This window comes from Rhinoderma darwinii, chromosome 10 (genome assembly GCF_050947455.1).
Source record: "Rhinoderma darwinii isolate aRhiDar2 chromosome 10, aRhiDar2.hap1, whole genome shotgun sequence".
NCBI lineage: Eukaryota > Metazoa > Chordata > Amphibia > Anura > Rhinodermatidae > Rhinoderma > Rhinoderma darwinii.
The window spans coordinates 53,602,637-53,620,912 of NC_134696.1; the positions used below are offsets into that span (position 1 = coordinate 53,602,637).

Genomic DNA, 18,276 nt, shown 5'->3' on the forward strand with positions numbered 1-18,276 from the left:
AAAAGCAAACTCTACCTCGGTGCCAATAAAGGTGGGTCGAATATAGAGACTTGCAGATGTAGATTTAGGAACCCAGTCTCTGTCAATATCAATAAGTCTTCTCAGGCACTCTAAAAGTTCTGCCTTGTCAAAGGACTGGAAAAAAACAAAACATAAAACACCACCTCCATAAAAAACACAATACATTTCAATGAAGGAAAATAAATTGCAGGAGGCTTTCAATGAGACAAGAACAAGACAATTGGAATGACGAGGCCTTTACACTGCAGAATTATCATCACCCCCCCCCCCCCCCCCCCACCTGTTTATACGTGCATTTTTTTTTTTTTAGGTCTATATCTTGAATAATGCACACGGCAAGATGGAAAAACAATCCATTATATTATTTTGGTGTTAGGCCTTCGAGCTAATACTTTCCACCGGTGTGGTCTGCTACAGCTATAGTTAGACTCTTGTATTGAATCACAGGTACAGTCAAATAAAGCAGATATATGTGCTTGGTACTGGTTAAAATGACTATAGTATCGTAGAGGATACAACAGATTGAAGAAAATCTTCGCTTCTCAATGAAAGGTTCTTCTTAACTGACTTTTTAGGAACCGGAAATGATTTAGGCCTCATGCACACGACCGTAGCCGTGTGCACGGCCGTGATTTTCGGGTCGGCCAGCTGCGAACTGTCAGCCGCGGGCCGCCCGCAAATCGTAGGACATGCACATGGCCGCAGTCATTGTTTTCAATGAGCCCGGACCGCAGAAGATGTCCGTAATAGGACATGCCCGTTCTTTCTGCGGTGCGGGTTCCCGGGCCATGCACGGACCGTAAAAACTACGGTCGTGTGCATGGCCCCATAGAAAAGAATGGGGCCGCAATTCTCCCGTGGATTTTCGGGGGAATTGTGGCCGCAAAAACACGTTCGTGTGCATGGGGCCTTACATTACAGTATCTGTAGTTTTAGAGTGAATGTCACTCATCTCCACTGTAGGCATAGAGGCAGAGCTGACTGAGGTCTTGAAAAGATGGCAGAACGACTATCACTTAATCCTGTTTATTAGTCAAGACATGATGCTGTAGCGACTCGGTCTCAAAGAAGCAAAAAGTTTAGGGAACCCGTGTCACAGTTAGCAGATCAGCTCAGCGGGAGCAGTCAGTAACCACTAAAACTATTAAAGGGGATCTACAACCAGCCTGGAGGTCATCGGGAATCTGCCGGTGACATGTTTGCTGTATATTGTTGAGGAGAAGCTAAAAAGACCAGACTGTAAGTGCTGTATATCTCAGCAAGAACTAAACATAGACTTGACCAAAATGGCACCAAATTTAGACGTGGCGAATTTGCGATAGATTTTGGGTGCAGCATCCGTACAGGACAATACGTGTTATTACGGATTTTTAAAGATGTTGCGGATATTTGCAGTGGATATCATCCTTTGCAATGTAAAGTTTTACATTTGTACAAAATCTGCATGTGAAATTTAGTGCAATTTTTTTTTTCCACAGTGTCCAAACGTTAAAAAAAAAAAAGATAATCCCTTCAAATCGCTTTTGTAGCAAGAGACGACTTTTGGATTTTCATGGTGTGCTACCTGAGGATATACGGTCATTCAGACTTACAGGTAGACAAGCTCTGAGTGCCGTCCGATGCATCCTCTCCATGTTCATCAGAGGTCGGAAAAGTCGAACTTGATTGTCCACCCCTCTGTAAGCTTTCATACCCTCAAAGAGCTACAAATACACAAGGAGAAATTTAGCAAATAAAAAAAAAAAATTTATAAAAACATACACTACCAAACCACATGGAATACATAGCAAAGGCAACCCCATGGCGATCTGATAGAAGGGTCAGGCTGCCGAGAACTCTAAATCAGCTGTTATAGCTGGGGGAAAACACCTGCGAGTCCACATTTCACCTGCAGGATCAATTTACAACTCAGAAAAATAATAATATTAAACCACTAGAAGTAATTGATTAGTATTTGGAACAGAGTGCAGATTTGGAACTCAATGGGGGAGGCCTGGTGCGTCAGGATCTCATCCCGATTCAGCATGCCTCATAACAAGGCGCATTCCCCGTTGATGAACCTGTCATAGGCGAAAAATAATGTCAGGTCTGACCAGATGTTGTTGTTTTCCCATCACTTTTCAAACTAGAAATGTGCATGAAAATGATTAATTGGTCAGAACGCTGAACCCCCCCCTTTCCACGTCCGTATGTAAAAAAAATTGCAGACTTTTCTTAATGCCATTACATCTCTTCCTGGATCTTAACATCTTACCTCAACCGAATAGTGCAGTGCAGAAGAAGCCGGGTGAAGGGAAAGGTTTTGGAAGGGCTTAATGCGTGGCTTTCCCCAGCCTCTCTCATTGGTCCATTCTATTGTCAGCATATGGTCCGTAAAGGTTTTTCCAAACACTAAGTCTGACACAGCCGGCTTCTCTTTAGGATGTTTGTTCAATTCTACTTGCAGATCTGCCGACTGAGTTGAAGAATAAAATAATTAACAAGAAGACAAGATATAACGCATTTGAGAAGTTGTATAATAATAAAAAAAAAACCTGCGCCAGTACTGGCTGGAAGGCGCCTTTAATAATAAAGTTATAGCACTTCTTAGGAACACTTTCGGTAATTCTAGCTACCCAATAAGGATGCCATCTTTGGCCACACAGGGTCCTCACCTTGAATGTCGTGCTTGCTGCCCTCCATGAGATAATAGGCCAGCTGCGCTGAACGGATATAAGCTGTTTAACCAAAACCTAAGGAACGAAAGCAAAACTCAGATGTAAGCAAATAATAGGCACATATAACGTAAAGGTATTAGAAATGACAGAAGGGCATGTTCAGGTCCAAATCTGTAGTCAAATCTGGATGTGTTTCATGCAGATTGGCCGTGGTTTTCAGTTTGCAAAACTGGACTACAAATCAGCAGCACTTCGGGTATGCAATAGATTTGGAAATCAATTTCTTATATCCACACTAATTATTTCTACCATGTGTAAATACAGTTTTGTAAAACCCCATTCACTAGCATTGTACTGTACTTTTGGGTGTGAAATCTGCACCAAAAATCCACCACGTTTACATGGCCTTTAAAGGGGTACTCCCATCTTAGACGATTATGGCACATCCACAGCATAGACCATAAATGTCTGAAAGCTGCGGGTCCCAGGGATCCCCCAATCCTGTCCCACCTGATGAGGCGGCCACTGTCCGCTGCATAAAAGGCGTAGAATCTGTGGAGAGGGGTCTGGGAATCATGGAAACCGCCAAGCTTGCTGTGCTACGCTGTATCCGTAACATCCATAGAAGTAAATCTTCAGTTGTTTCCCCAAATCCCATTCGCTTCTGGGAGTTACGGAAACAGTCGAAAACAGCAAGTTTGGATATTCCCGGTATTATCGGTCACCTCTACACCGATTTTCACCTGGTTGCCTCACCAGGGGACCTTTGTTTGGGAAGTAGGTGTGGGTTCTCGAGGTGGTACCCAAATCTATTAGACATTTATGGCATATCCTGCGGATAGGAAATATGTGACACCAGAGCAGAAAAACCTTCCCACCCTACGGGGCCCTGGGCATGTGCCCAGTGTGGCAGCCCCTAAATCCCACCCTAGATATAATGCAGAGAGTTTTCTTTTAAGCACCTGTATTTTAAGGGGATTTCCCATTTTAGATATTTATGGCATAACCACAGGATATGCCATAAATGTCTTAAAGATGCAGTTCCCAGCTCTAGAACCCACACCTATATCGAGAACGGGGGTCTCCCAACCCCCGTTTCGCCTGGTTCGGCAGCCGCTGCCTGTAGAATATAGGCGGAGACTAGTGGAAAGAGGGTTGCGCGTGCACCTCTTCATTGTGTTGAATGGTCCATTGTTCTATTACGTTACATGGTCGTTAAGGAAACAGCCGAGCAGCACTTGGCTATTTCCGTAACTCCCATTGAACAGAATGGAGAGAGCCACGCTCACACGAGACCCTCTTTCCACTTGTGTCCGACTGGATTCTACGGCCAGAGCCGCCGACTCCCCCGGTCTCTATATAGGTGTAGGTCACAGATATGGATCCTGTGGATACGACACAAATGTTTAAGATGGGGAACCCCATTAACATGATAAATAACAAAAAAATAACGTTATGTTACACCAGTTACTCTATGATTGCATGAGAAATGACTTCATTACATTTATGGGAAGTTAATATAATGACGACAGATTATAAGACTTCAAGGGGACATTTTATCTTCTTTAGAAGGGGAAAAAAAATCATCTACACCTCAGATTTATTAATATTGTCTTAACGTTAGACAGACCAGACAGGCAAAACCTGCTCCAAATTGATCACAGTGGTGCATGCTGTATAATAAACTTGGAGCAACTTGCTAGATACGTTAGAAATGTTTTTTTTCTTAAACCACCTTATGGCAGGTGTACTTTTCACCAATTTTTTGCATTAAAAGAATGGCGCACGCCATTATTAAATCTAGTGAAATCAGAAAATGTGTCTAAAACACATAATACATTTGGTGCACGGCATATACGACAGTTTTTTGCAGCGATTTGAGGCTTTGTACATCTCCACTGGATAATCTTCTGCACAATTGGCTGTAAAATACCACATCAATACCACAATGCAATGAGTCTGTGTGATCCGGGCCTTATGGGAATATTTGTCTTCTGGAGAACTCTCGTCTGAGACCTACAATATTAAATGTTGCCATCCTTCACCCCTGTAGCTGATATAACTGCGGATGGAGGGATTTGGCCTCATTCCCTGCAGAGGGATTAACAGCAACACATTAATTATCATTTTGGCAGAACACTGAGGTAATGTCCCACTGGCAGACAGGGTACAAAAGGCAAATGGCTCATTTACATTCTGTACAGCTCAGCAAGTTTAGTGGCGTGAGAAGTAACCCCCTGACATGAAGACTCCTCCTTTAAGGTGGGCTGTGGACGGACTCTCCTCCACCCAAGCCAATCAGCCCGAGGACTGTCTTCATAGTTTGCTCAGGATTCTGGACTCTGGACCCTCTGAGTTGACAGATTCCTCGTACACAGTGATCACTCTACCAAATGGACTTGAGTCAGGGCACCGGGCACCCTGAGTGAAGGGATGGAGAGCAGAAAGATGAAGAAACACATAGAAGAGGACCTCCAGGACTCGCTGCTGGAGGATGTCATGCATATAGAGGGTGAGTACATCATTATATTACACCACACAGGACTCTCCAGGACGTCCCCAGACAGCTAACTGGTTATATAGGGCAAAGTATTGATCACAGTGAATAGGTTGCACAGACAGGGGCATCAAACGAAGACGGAAGCACACCCATCAGTTAATGAAAATTGACAAATATGTTGGAAAACTTTTTGCACTATAAAGAATTGCAACAATATGATAAGTTTATGATAGCCTGTAATAATGGGAAATGCACAATGGCATGACGTATGGAGTGATCTATGAACAAAAACAGCTGTTATAAAACTACAACTCCCAGCATACACGGATAGCCTGAGAGTTGTAGCCTTGCAATGGATCGAGAGCCACAGGTTGGAGACTACTGCTGTATATAATACATATACTCCTAACACACTGCTCTATATAAAACATATACTCCTATCACACTGATGTATATAATACATACTCCTATCACACTGCTCTATATAATACATATACTCCTCACACTGCTGTATATAATACATACTCCTATCACACTGCTCTGTATAATACATATACTCCTATCACACTGCTCTATATAATACATACTCCTATCACACTGCTCTATATAATACATACTCCTATCACACTGCTCTATATAATACACATACTCCTATCACACTGCTCTATATAATACATACTCCTATCACACTGCTCTATATAATACATATACTCCTATCACACTGCTCTATATAATACATACTCCTATCACACTGCTCTATATAATACATATACTCCTATCACACTGCTCTAAATAAAACACTCATATCGCACTGCTCTTTATAATACATATGCAGTGTGATATGAGAATGTATTATATAGAGCAGTGCGATATGAGCATATGTATTATATAGAACAGTGTGATAGGAGTATATGTATGATATAGAGCAGTGTGATAGGAGTATATGTATGATATAGAGCAGTGTGATAGGAGTATGTATTATATACAGCAGTGTGATAGGAGTATATGTATGATATAGAGCAGTGTGATAGGAGTATGTATTATATACAGCAGTGTGATAGGAGTATATGTATGATATAGAGCAGTGTGATAGGAGTATATGTATTATATAGAGCAGTGTGATAGGAGTATGTATTATATAGAGCAGTGTGATAGGAGTATGTATTATATAGAGCAGTGTGATAGGAGTATGTATTATATAGAGCAGTGTGATAGGAGTATGTATTATATAGAGCAGTGCGATAGGAGTATATGTATTATATAGAGCAGTGTGATAGGAGTATATGTATTATATAGAGCAGTGTGATAGGAGTATATGTATGATATAGAGCAGTGTGATAGGAGTATATGTATTATATAGAGCAGTGTGATAGGAGTATATGTATTATATAGAGCAGTGTGATAGGAGTATGTATTATATAGAGCAGTGCGATATGAGCATATGTATTATATAGAGCAGTGTGATAGGAGTATGTATGATATAGAGCAGTGTGATAGGAGTATATGTATTATATAGAGCAGTGTGATAGGAGTATGTATTATATAGAGCAGTGCGATATGAGCATATGTATTATATAGAACAGTGTGATAGGAGTATATGTATGATATAGAGCAGTGTGATAGGAGTATGTATTATATAGAGCAGTGTGATAGGAGTATATGTATGATATAGAGCAGTGTGATAGGAGTATATGTATGATATAGAGCAGTGTGATAGGAGTATATGTATTATATAGAGCAGTGTGATAGGAGTATGTATTATATAGAGCAGTGTGATAGGAGTATATGTATGATATAGAGCAGTGTGATAGGAGTATATGTATGATATAGAGCAGTGTGATAGGAGTATATGTATGATATAGAGCAGTGTGATAGGAGTATATGTATTATATAGAGCAGTGTGATAGGAGTATGTATTATATAGAGCAGTGCGATATGAGCATATGTATTATATAGAACAGTGTGATAGGAGTATATGTATGATATAGAGCAGTGTGATAGGAGTATATGTATTATATAGAACAGTGTGATAGGAGTATATGTATGATATAGAGCAGTGTGATAGGAGTATATGTATGATATAGAGCAGTGTGATAGGAGTATGTATTATATAGAGCAGTGTGATAGGAGTATATGTATTATATAGAGCAGTGTGATAGGAGTATGTATTATATAGAGCAGTGTGATAGGAGTATATGTATTATATAGAGCAGTGTGATAGGAGTATGTATTATATAGAGCAGTGTGATATCAGTATGTATTATATAGAGCAGTGTAATGAGTATATTTATTATATAGGGCAGTGTGAGGAGTATATGTGCTATATAGAGCAGTGTGATAGGAGTATATGTATTATATAGAGCAGTGTAATATTAGTGCTTGTGTATGTATAATATAGAGCAGCGTAACATGAGTATATGCATTATATACTCATAGTACGCTGCTCTATATAAAACATATGGTCATATCACACTGCTCTATATAATACATATACTCTTATCACACTGAGATATAATCATACACAGACACTATCACACTGCTCTATACAATACATAATATACTCACATCACACTTCCTGTAAAATGTCCAACAACTTGTATGCAGAAAAAAAAAAAGTTGAGCAACTTGAATCACATGCAGATATTGCACGGCCCAAGTTGTCATTTGCTTTAGCCTTACTTACCTATGTTAAATCTATAAACTATATGGCAAAGCAAATATAAAATAACTTACCGATGATACCGTCTTTATGTATTTGTATGCAGGGGCCGTGCAACTCACCAACACAGGTCTTTATCATAGACCCCCCCCCCTCCACCCCCTCCTATAGCGGTAGTGTTTTTTTCCCGTAGAAACTCAATCTCATGAAAGCTGCACGTATATGCGACCATCGCAAGACTTTCATGGGGGAAAAGTGCACAACGTGTATGATACGTCCCACTATATTCCGATCGACAGCTCACCTGCAAACGTCTGTGTGTAGCTCCGGCCTTGACTATCACACCTCACTCAGCTTTATTTTGTTTCTATTACAAACTACAATTTATTTTCAGAATGTATTCATTTTAGAATTTATCTATCAATTATATATATACAGTGAAGGAAATAAGTATTTGATCCCTTGCTGATTTTGTAAGTTTGCCCACTGTCAAAGTCATGAACAGTCTAGAATTTTTAGGATAGGTTAATTTTACCAGTGAGAGATAGATTATCTAAGAAAGAAAACAGAAAATCACATAGTCAAAATTCTATATATTTATTTGCATTGTGCACAGAGAAATAAGTATTTGATCCCCTACCAACCATTAAGAGTTCAGCCTCCTCCAGACCAGTTACACGCTCCAAATCAACTTGGTGCCTGCATTAAAGACAGCTGTCTTAAATGGTCACCTGTATAAAAGACTCCTGTCCACAGACTCAATGAATCAGTCTGACTCTAACCTCTACAACATGGGCAAGACCAAAGAGCTTTCTAAGGATGTCAGGGACAAGATCATAGACCTGCACAAGGCTGGAATGGGCTACAAAACCATAAGTAAGACGCTGGGTGAGAAGGAGACAACTGTTGGTGCAATAGTAAGAAAATGGAAGACATACAAAATGACTGTCAATCGACATCGATCTGGGACTCCATGCAAAATCTCACCTCGTGGGGTATCCTTGATCCTGAGGAAGGTGAGAGCTCAGCCGAAATCTACATGGGGGGAACTTGTTAATGATCTCAAGGCAGCTGGGACCACAGTCACCAAGAAAACCATTGGTAACACATTACGCCGTAATGGATTAAAATCCTGCAGTGCCCGCAAGGTCCCCCTGCTCAAGAAGGCACATGTACAGGCCCGTCTGAAGTTTGCAAATGAACATCTGGATGATTCTGAGAGTGATTGGGAGAAGGTGCTGTGGTCAGATGAGACTAAAATTGAGCTCTTTGGCATTAACTCAACTCGCCGTGTTTGGAGGAAGAGAAATGCTGCCTATGACCCAAAGAACACCGTCCCCACTGTCAAGCATGGAGGTGGAAACATTATGTTTTGGGGGTGTTTCTCTGCTAAGGGCACAGGACTACTTCACCGCATCAATGGGAGAATGGATGGAGCCATGTACCGTCAAATCCTGAGTGACAACCTCCTTCCCTCCACCAGGACATTAAAAATGGCTCGTGGCTGGGTCTTCCAGCACGACAATGACCCGAAACATACAGCCAAGGCAACAAAGGAGTGGCTCAAAAAGAAGCACATTAAGGTCATGGAGTGGCCTAGCCAGTCTCCAGACCTTAATCCCATCGAAAACTTATGGAGGGAGCTGAAGATCCGAGTTGCCAAGCGACAGCCTCGAAATCTTAATGATTTACAGATGATCTGCAAAGAGGAGTGGGCCAAGATTCCATCTAACATGTGTGCAAACCTCATCATCAACTACAATTAACGTCTCACTGCTGTGCTTGCCAACAAGGGTTTTGCCACCAAGTATTAAGTCTTGTTTGCCAAAGGGATCAAATACTTATTTCTCTGTGCACAATGCAAAAAAAGATATATAATTTTGACTATGTAATTATTTTTTTTTTTTTATATAATCTATCTCTCACTGGTAAAATTAACCTAGCCTAAAAATTCTAGACTGTTCATGTCTTTGACAGTGGGCAAACTTACAAAATCAGCAAGGGATCAAATACTTATTTCCTTCACTGTATATGCGATATTTAAAACATTCTCATTTTGGTAGAAGCTAAAACATTGTGCATCAAATCATTCCTGTTAATAGGATACCTGTTTAAAGACAAATTCAGATAAGAGACCATAGGGGAGAAAACCGGTTATCAGGCGGTGTAACCTTGGAAAACATTTCCAGGTGCCTGCACATATTGGTTCGTTCACAGTCATGTTTGCTGAGCACATGATATGCTAAGCACGCTCGCTTTTCTTTAGTGAAGGGCCTTTTTCACATAAATGTCTATTAAAAAACGACCGAGAATCTGCAGGGAAACCAACCAGAATATCCGCACCAAATCGTGCGAATTATCCACAGCAAAAAATACAGTTAAAAAAACAAAAAAGAAAACACCTCTATACTCACCTCCCCCGGTGCTCCCGTAGCAACACGTCTCCGGTTCCCACCGGCTGGTTTCTGTACACCCGACCTCCTGTCATGTTGGTCTCACGGTCACGTGTCGACAAGACACCTCATCACTAAAGGTCGGGTGTACAGAGACCAGCCGGGGGACTAGGCATTCATTGTTATAGGAGTGCGAGGGGAGGGGAGTATATATATATATATATATATATATATATATATATAGTTATTTTTTTTAACTTTGAAAATAGTGTTTTGATGATTTTGCTGCAGATATTAAGTTAATCTGCAGCAATATCCGCGCAAGGATTTGCCTGTGGATTTTGACTTCCCTGTTGAGGTCAATAAGGAAAATCTGTGCTCTGCGGCACAAATACACACAGTGCGGATTTAACAATCTGCACTGCAGGTCAATTTCCGCATGGAAATTTTCTGAAGAGTGTGGATGAGATGTGTAAAAATATCAACTACTTTGCTGCTATTAGAATACACTGAGAATATCAGAGGCGGAAACTCCAAGAAAGAGCATGCCGCAGTTTTTTCCCCTGAGAGGTTAAATGCCTCTTGAAAAAAACAAAACAAAAAAAAACACACGCCTCTGCTTACCATTGAAACCAATGAGATTTAGGGCTGATTTACACGAGCGTGTGCGTTTTGCGCGCGCAAAAAACACAGCGTTTTGCGTGCGCAAAAGGCACTTGACAGCTCCGTGTGTCATCCGTGTATGATGCGCGGCTGCGTGATTTTCGCGCAGCCGCCATCATAGAGATGAGGCTAGTCGACGCCCGTCACTGTCCAAGGTGCTGAAAGAGCTAACTGATCGGCAGTAACTCTTTCCTAACCCTCGACAGGGAGTTCCGATCACAATATACAGCAACCTGTGAATCAAAAAAAGACGTTCATACTTACCATGAACTTCCTGCTTCCTCCAGTCCGGTCTCCAGGCCGTTGCCTTGGTGACGCGTCCCTCTCTTGTCATCCGGCCCCACCTCCCTGGATGACGCGGCAGTCCATGAGACCGCTGCAGCCTGTGATTGGCTGCAGCCTGTGCTTGGCCTGTGATTGGCTGCAGCTGTCACTTGGACTGAATTGTCATCCCGGGAGGTCGGACTGGAGGAAGGAGGCGGGACTTATCGGTAAGTCCGAACTTCTGTTTTTTTTTACACGTATATGTATATTGTGATCGAAAGTCACTGTCCATGGTGCTGAAACAGTTTAAGTCTTTCAGCACCGTGGGCAGTGACTGTCTCCTGACGTCGCGTACCCGAACATTTTTTGCCGGGTTCGGTCAAAACGAGTTCGGCCGAACCCGGTGAAGTTCGGTGCGCTCATCTCTAATTTGACACTCCGTTTGGATGTTTGTAAACAGAAAAGCACGTGGTGCTTTTCTGTTTACATTCATCCTTTTGACAGCTGTTGCGCGAATCACGCAGTTCGCACGGAAGTGCTTCCGTGCGGCATGCGTGGTTTTCACGCACCCATTGACTTCAATGGGTGCGTGGATGCGCGAAAAACGCACGATTATAGAACATGTTGTGAGTTTTACGCAACGCACTCACGCTGCGCAAAATTCACGCATCGTCTAAACTGCCCCATAGAGTAATATAGGTGCGTACGACACGCGTGAAAAGCACGCGCGTATATTACGCTAGTGTAAATGAGGCCTTAGGGTGTTTCTGGTACGGATTCGAATGCGACTTCTGCTTCAAAATCAGCACCAAGAAACCCTGTGTGAACTGGGCCTTCGGAGAACATTGTATGTTATGCTACAGGGATAGTGGTGTTTACCTGGAGCTTCTGTATTCTAACAAGCCAAATTAACTTTTCTGCAAAAGTCTGAAAATCCAGAATATAAGGCTACGTTCACACAGAGTTTTTGGACTAGTTTTTTGACGCGGAAACCGCTCCGCAAAACTCGCCACAAACAGCCCGAAAATGCCTCCCATTGATTAAGAAGCGACATGCCCTATCTTCGGCCGTTTACGCCTCTGAACTCCCATTGACTTCAATGGGAGGCAGAAAAAGCGTATTTTGTGGCGTTTTATGCCCGCGGTGCTCAATGGCCGCGGGCGGAAAACGCCGTGAAAATCGGCGTGCAGAGGGAGGAAAATCTGCCTCAAACTTCCAAACTGAATTTTGAGGCAGAAATTCTGCCTGCAATAAAACCTGTGTGAACATAGCCTTAGATTATCTGGCACCTGTTGGATCCATTTATGGCCAAAGTAAAGAAATGTGAAATTCTCCTATATCACTATAGTGATGATCACTCCCATTGCTTGCTCTTGGTTGGGCATAGCATAGGCAAATGTTCATGTCGTTTTTAGCAAGCAAAACACGAGTAGAAAATTTTAGGGACTGCGGCTGAATGCACATTTGTAAACAAACCTGTCCTGTCCATATAGACGCTTTGACATCTCAGCTCAGAGACTGAAATGTGTGCTGCATATAAAGTGTGCCATTCCCCTCACTAATTGGTCTGCCATCTGTGGTGTCCGAGCTATAGTAAAACTACAACTCCCAGCATGACCTGACAGCAAGCTCTGCCAACTCCTCTATAAGAAAGGTGCCTTGGTGCTGACCCTTTCTGGTCTGAGGGCCACATTGACAAATTGTACCACTCCCATCGGGGACATTTATGACCTATCGACAGTGTGTGCCATAAATAATGGGATGGGAGTTCCACTTCTGGGATTCTTAGCGATTAGAAAAGGAGTCTGCTGCTCCTCTAGTCAACCCTTCAGAGAACAGAAGACAAGGTGGCCATGAATGCACGCAGCTATTTGTGGTTTATAGGAGCTATGGAAACAGCTGGGAGTTTCACAACTCACAAACTACACTGGACAGAGCTGCATATATACACAGCCACCTCTCCACCTCGTCTCCGGAATACTGAATCCAGCAGACATTTATAATGTATCCTGTGGAGAATGATGGGAATGACAATTTAAAAGGAGCACTCTGAATAAAACAGATGCAGTGTTATGCCTAGTGAAGACCTTAAGGGGTGGTGCATGACACAGGAATCACTACAGCACAAATAAGATTATTTCATGTCTGCACTAGGTATAAGGCCTTGATAGCTTCTTTAAGTTACTTAAAATAAAACCCCTCAGTTCCCTCCATAACAGCAACAGCGACACAGTGCCCCTCCCGTTGGCGCCGGACACACAGGGCTCTCCCGTTAGCGCCGGACACACAGGGCTCTCCCGTTAGCGCCGGACACACAGGGCTCTCCCGTTAGCGCCGGACACACAGGGCTCTCCCGTTAGCGCCGGACACACAGGGCTCTCCCGTTAGCGCCGGACACACAGGGCTCTCCCGTTAGCGCCGGACACACAGGGCTCTCCCGTTAGCGCCGGACACACAGGGCTCTCCCGTTAGCGCCGGACACACAGGGCTCTCCCGTTAGCGCCGGACACACAGGGCTCTCCCGTTAGCGCCGGACACACAGGGCTCTCCCGTTAGCGCCGGACACACAGGGCTCTCCCGTTAGCGCCGGACACACAGGGCTCTCCCGTTAGCGCCGGACACACAGGGCTCTCCCGTTAGCGCCGGACACACAGGGCTCTCCCGTTAGCGCCGGACACACAGGGCTCTCCCGTTAGCGCCGGACACACAGGGCTCTCCCGTTAGCGCCGGACACACAGGGCTCTCCCGTTAGCGCCGGACACACAGGGCTCTCCCGTTAGCGCCGGACACACAGGGCTCTCCCGTTAGCGCCGGACACACAGGGCTCTCCCGTTAGCGCCGGACACACAGGGCTCTCCCGTTAGCGCCGGACACACAGGGCTCTCCCGTTAGCGCCGGACACACAGGGCTCTCCCGTTAGCGCCGGACACACAGGGCTCTCCCGTTAGCGCCGGACACACAGGGCTCTCCCGTTAGCGCCGGACACACAGGGCTCTCCCGTTAGCGCCGGACACACAGGGCTCTCCCGTTAGCGCCGGACACACAGGGCTCTCCCGTTAGCGCCGGACACACAGGGCTCTCCCGTTAGCGCCGGACACACAGGGCTCTCCCGTTAGCGCCGGACACACAGGGCTCTCCCGTTAGCGCCGGACACACAGGGCTCTCCCGTTAGCGCCGGACACACAGGGCTCTCCCGTTAGCGCCGGACACACAGGGCTCTCCCGTTAGCGCCGGACACACAGGGCTCTCCCGTTAGCGCCGGACACACAGGGCTCTCCCGTTAGCGCCGGACACACAGGGCTCTCCCGTTAGCGCCGGACACACAGGGCTCTCCCGTTAGCGCCGGACACACAGGGCTCTCCCGTTAGCGCCGGACACACAGGGCTCTCCCGTTAGCGCCGGACACACAGGGCTCTCCCGTTAGCGCCGGACACACAGGGCTCTCCCGTTAGCGCCGGACACACAGGGCTCTCCCGTTAGTGCCAGACATAAAGCCTCTAGAAGATGTGCACTGATATTTATGTACAGAGAAGATGGCACTCTGTTCTCTGCATCAGAAGGATGTGGGGGTGTCTTTTGGACGCCTCACCTTTCTGAACCATCTGGACAGACAAGCATGTCTGGGTCCCAATGGTTGGGGACCACACAGAATGGCATCACGAGTTGTGCATCCCTGCTCTAGACCAATTCGTAAGCGCTTTAAACTAGGTCAATATAATGTATGGCCGTTTTTCCAAAACGGAGGCAACAAAAATATATAAACCGATGCAGTTGCCAAGCGTTATTAAGGTGTCTTAGTGACAGATTCACTGTAAAGTCTACAGAATATAGGCTGACAACATATATTATTATCACTGAAATCAACGTGTGGGTTCCTCAAAGAAACAAGTAGTATCCCAGAGTGTGAACTCTTCATAAAACATAACCTTTATTCATTATTCGGATTAAAATACTCTAGGTAATTCTTTTGAATACAAATATCCCTGACACAACCAGGAGTGAAGCAATAAGCAATCCACACTTATCACCGGGAGTATGCAGAAAATTACATCTAGGTGGCGTAGTACCATACACCACCTATGGACAAACTCCAGGGATACAAACATTTCTCTCACACACAATTAGTGTCATTTATAAGCACCAAATATTGCATAAAATGACCACAACATTGACACTTCATAACCGTCCCAACGCATTTCCCCAACCTAGTTGGTTCATCAGGGGACAGTACTGGACAATGTGTGTAATTGGAGACCTATAAAAGGTATATATACATATATATATATATATAATAAATATTTGCTTGTATCGGCACATTTGAAAACAGCTCCATATTTTCAGACGCTTTTTAGTAAGCGTGTGAACATAGCCTTACTGTGCTTTCAATCCTATTTTCTCCAAAACTGCAGATACAAATAGTGACATAAATATTGATGAACAATACTTCACAGGCTTCTATGGGGAGAATGTGTGTGTAACACGGCCTATGCATAAAAACATGACGACAGCTGCTTAGGCTCTCCTCACATCAGCGCTATGCGTCCTTTACAGGAACAGAATAATAAAAAGAAACGGAAGAGCTGGATCTGTCAAACGTTGGACATTTCACCAGATAAAATAGTGCTGCATGCTGCACTATTTTGTTTGGCAAATATGACGGAATCTCCTAACGCTGACTCTGACGCAAATGTGAATACAGTCTTATTCAAGACCTTGCAAATATAGATGGGAAATACTGTTCATGTGAACAAGGCTGAGGACTGTAGTTGTAAAGAGGCCTGTGAATAGAAACGCAACAATGCTACCCTCTAGTGTTCAGCACTGTAATTGCGTGCGCAGGTAAAGGAACACAAGAGGGCGCTCTGCCCCTCCTAACACATCATTTAGACGTAAGGGTATGTTCACACGGCCAAATTTCAGACGTATACGAGGCGTATTATGCCTCGTTTTACGTCTGAAAATAGGGCTGCAATACGTCGGCAAACATCTGCCCATTCATTTGAATGGGTTTGCCGACGTACTGTGCAGACGACCTGTTATTTACGCGTCGTCTTTTGACAGCTGTCAAACGACGACGCGTAAATTTACTGCCTCGGCAAAGAAGTGCAGGGCACTTCTTTGCCACGTAATTTGAGCCGTTCTTCATTGAAATCAATGAAGCACGGCTCAAGGTTTACGAGCGTCTCAGACGCCTCGTAAATTACGAGGATGAGCTTTTACGTGTGAAACGAGGCAGCTGTTAACAGTCTGTCTTTTCACACGTAACTGCCTCTCAGCGTGTGAACATACCCTAAGGCTCACACTGAGCTGAAACGTCGCACACACGTGGAATAAAAGGATAATTTTTTTCACAAATTTGGTAGTGCTGCCTCATTCTCCTTTGCTTGCCATGGGGTCAGGTGACTGAACTGGTCCAGTCCTGTGCCGTCACCGACCCCAGACAAAAGTGATCCGATCTTCGACGCATGACCACCTCCTCCTGACGGTGAGTCATGTCAGGCAGAGAGGAGAGTTGTAGCAGTAGGCTACCGATCTCCGCTCTATTTGCCCTAAGTACAAGGGAAGGGGGGAGGCTGTGCGTGGCTATCTACATGGGGAAGCTGTGTGTGGCTATCTACAAGGGGCGGTTGTGCGTGGCAGTATATGCAAGGGGGTCTGTGTGGCAGCATATGCAAGGGGGGCTGTGTGGCAGCATATGCAAGGGGGGCTGTGTGGCAGCATATGCAAGGGGGTCTGTGTGGCAGCATATGCAAGGGGGCTGTGTAGCAGCATATGCAAGGGGAGCTGTGTGGCAGCATATGCAAGGGGGGCTGTGTGGCAGTATATGCAAGGGGGTCTGTGTGGCAGCATATGCAAGGGGGTCTGTGTGGCAGTATATGCAAGGGGGTCTGTGTGGCAGTATATGCAAGGGGGGCTGTGTGGCAGTATATGCAAGGGGGTCTGTGTGGCAGTATATGCAAGGGGGGCTGTGTGGCAGCATATGCAAGGGGGGCTGTGTGGCAGTATATGCAAGGGGGGCTGTGTGGCAGCATATGCAAGGGGGGCTGTGTGGCAGCATATGCAAGGGGGGCTGTGTGGCAGCATATGCAAGGGGGGCTGTGTGGCAGTATATGCAAGGGGGGCTGTGTGGCAGTATATGCAAGGGGGGCTGTGTGGCAGTATATGCAAGGGGGGCTGTGTGGCAGTATATGCAAGGGGGGCTGTGTGGCAGTATATGCAAGGGGGGCTGTGTGGCAGCATATGCAAGGGCGGCTGTGTGGCAGCATATGCAAGGGGGGCTGTGTGGCAGCATATGCAAGGGGGGATGTGTGGCAGCATATGCAAGTGGGGCTGTGGCAGTATATGCAAGGGGGGCTGTGTGGCAGTATATGCAAGGGTGTGTGGCGCTCTCTACAGGGAGTCTGTGTGGCGCCATCTATAGGGGCAGTGGTGTAATTAAAGATTCTGTCATTGATGCCTATAATTGGGGTTTATAAGAGTCTATTTTACTGCTGGACTTGTAATATAATATTTAAAAAAGTAAGTAAAATTAATTTAACATAAGTTTTCTTATTCTCTTATTTAGTCGCTATATTAGCGTTTACTGGGGGTACTACTTTTGGTCATCAGATCACCCACCATAGATGGAGACTCGCCCTGCTCCCTAACTGCCCTGCTCAGGAGCTGCCAGGACTTAGAGGGAACATTGGTTAGGACTTTACTAGGGTCAGCAGTTATAGTACCCTTGGGAGTTCTCAACTTAATAGGCTCTCGCTGCCAAATTGGAAACCTCAACTGGTGCGCCAGAAGCCTGACCGGCTTATTAGTTTGAGAATAATAACATGGCTTGGACCACCTAAGTTTATGAGTGTGTGATGCGCGAAAAGCGTCAAAGTATAGGACATGTCGTGCGTTTCACGCCGCGGACATATGCTGTGTGAAAATCACGGACTGTCTGAACGGCCCCATTGAGTTACATAGGTCCGTGCGAACTACGCTCGTGTGAATAAGGCCTTAGTGTGAGATTTTCTGAGGACCTTATCCAAGATGGGGCGAAGCCGGGAGTCTAAGTGTATGTTCACAGGCTTAGCAAAATACATCTGAAAATACGGAGCGGTTTTCAAGCAAAAACAGCTCCTG

At 44.7% G+C, this 18,276-nt stretch overlaps 1 protein-coding gene and 1 long non-coding RNA gene across 4 annotated transcripts in view; one reads left to right on the forward strand and one right to left on the reverse strand.

Annotated features, from left to right (window-relative positions):
- The window catches only part of LOC142662066 (branched-chain-amino-acid aminotransferase, cytosolic-like), a 43,702-nt gene that overhangs the window by 11,853 nt on the left and 13,573 nt on the right, over nucleotides 1-18,276 (reverse strand). For all 3 annotated transcript variants that reach the window (XM_075839937.1, XM_075839935.1, XM_075839938.1), the window contains exons 2-5: nucleotides 2,676-2,753; nucleotides 2,276-2,476; nucleotides 1,614-1,724; nucleotides 16-135 (exon numbers count right to left, since the gene is read on the reverse strand). In XM_075839937.1, coding sequence (XP_075696052.1) covers nucleotides 16-135; nucleotides 1,614-1,724; nucleotides 2,276-2,476; nucleotides 2,676-2,753 — 510 coding nt within the window. The remainder of the gene's footprint in view (nucleotides 1-15; nucleotides 136-1,613; nucleotides 1,725-2,275; nucleotides 2,477-2,675; nucleotides 2,754-18,276) is intronic.
- Nucleotides 4,999-18,276, forward strand: part of LOC142662067 (uncharacterized) — a 37,707-nt gene continuing 24,429 nt past the window's right edge. Inside the window, exon 1 of the long non-coding RNA XR_012850865.1 lies at nucleotides 4,999-5,190. This is a non-coding gene — a long non-coding RNA (uncharacterized LOC142662067). The remainder of the gene's footprint in view (nucleotides 5,191-18,276) is intronic.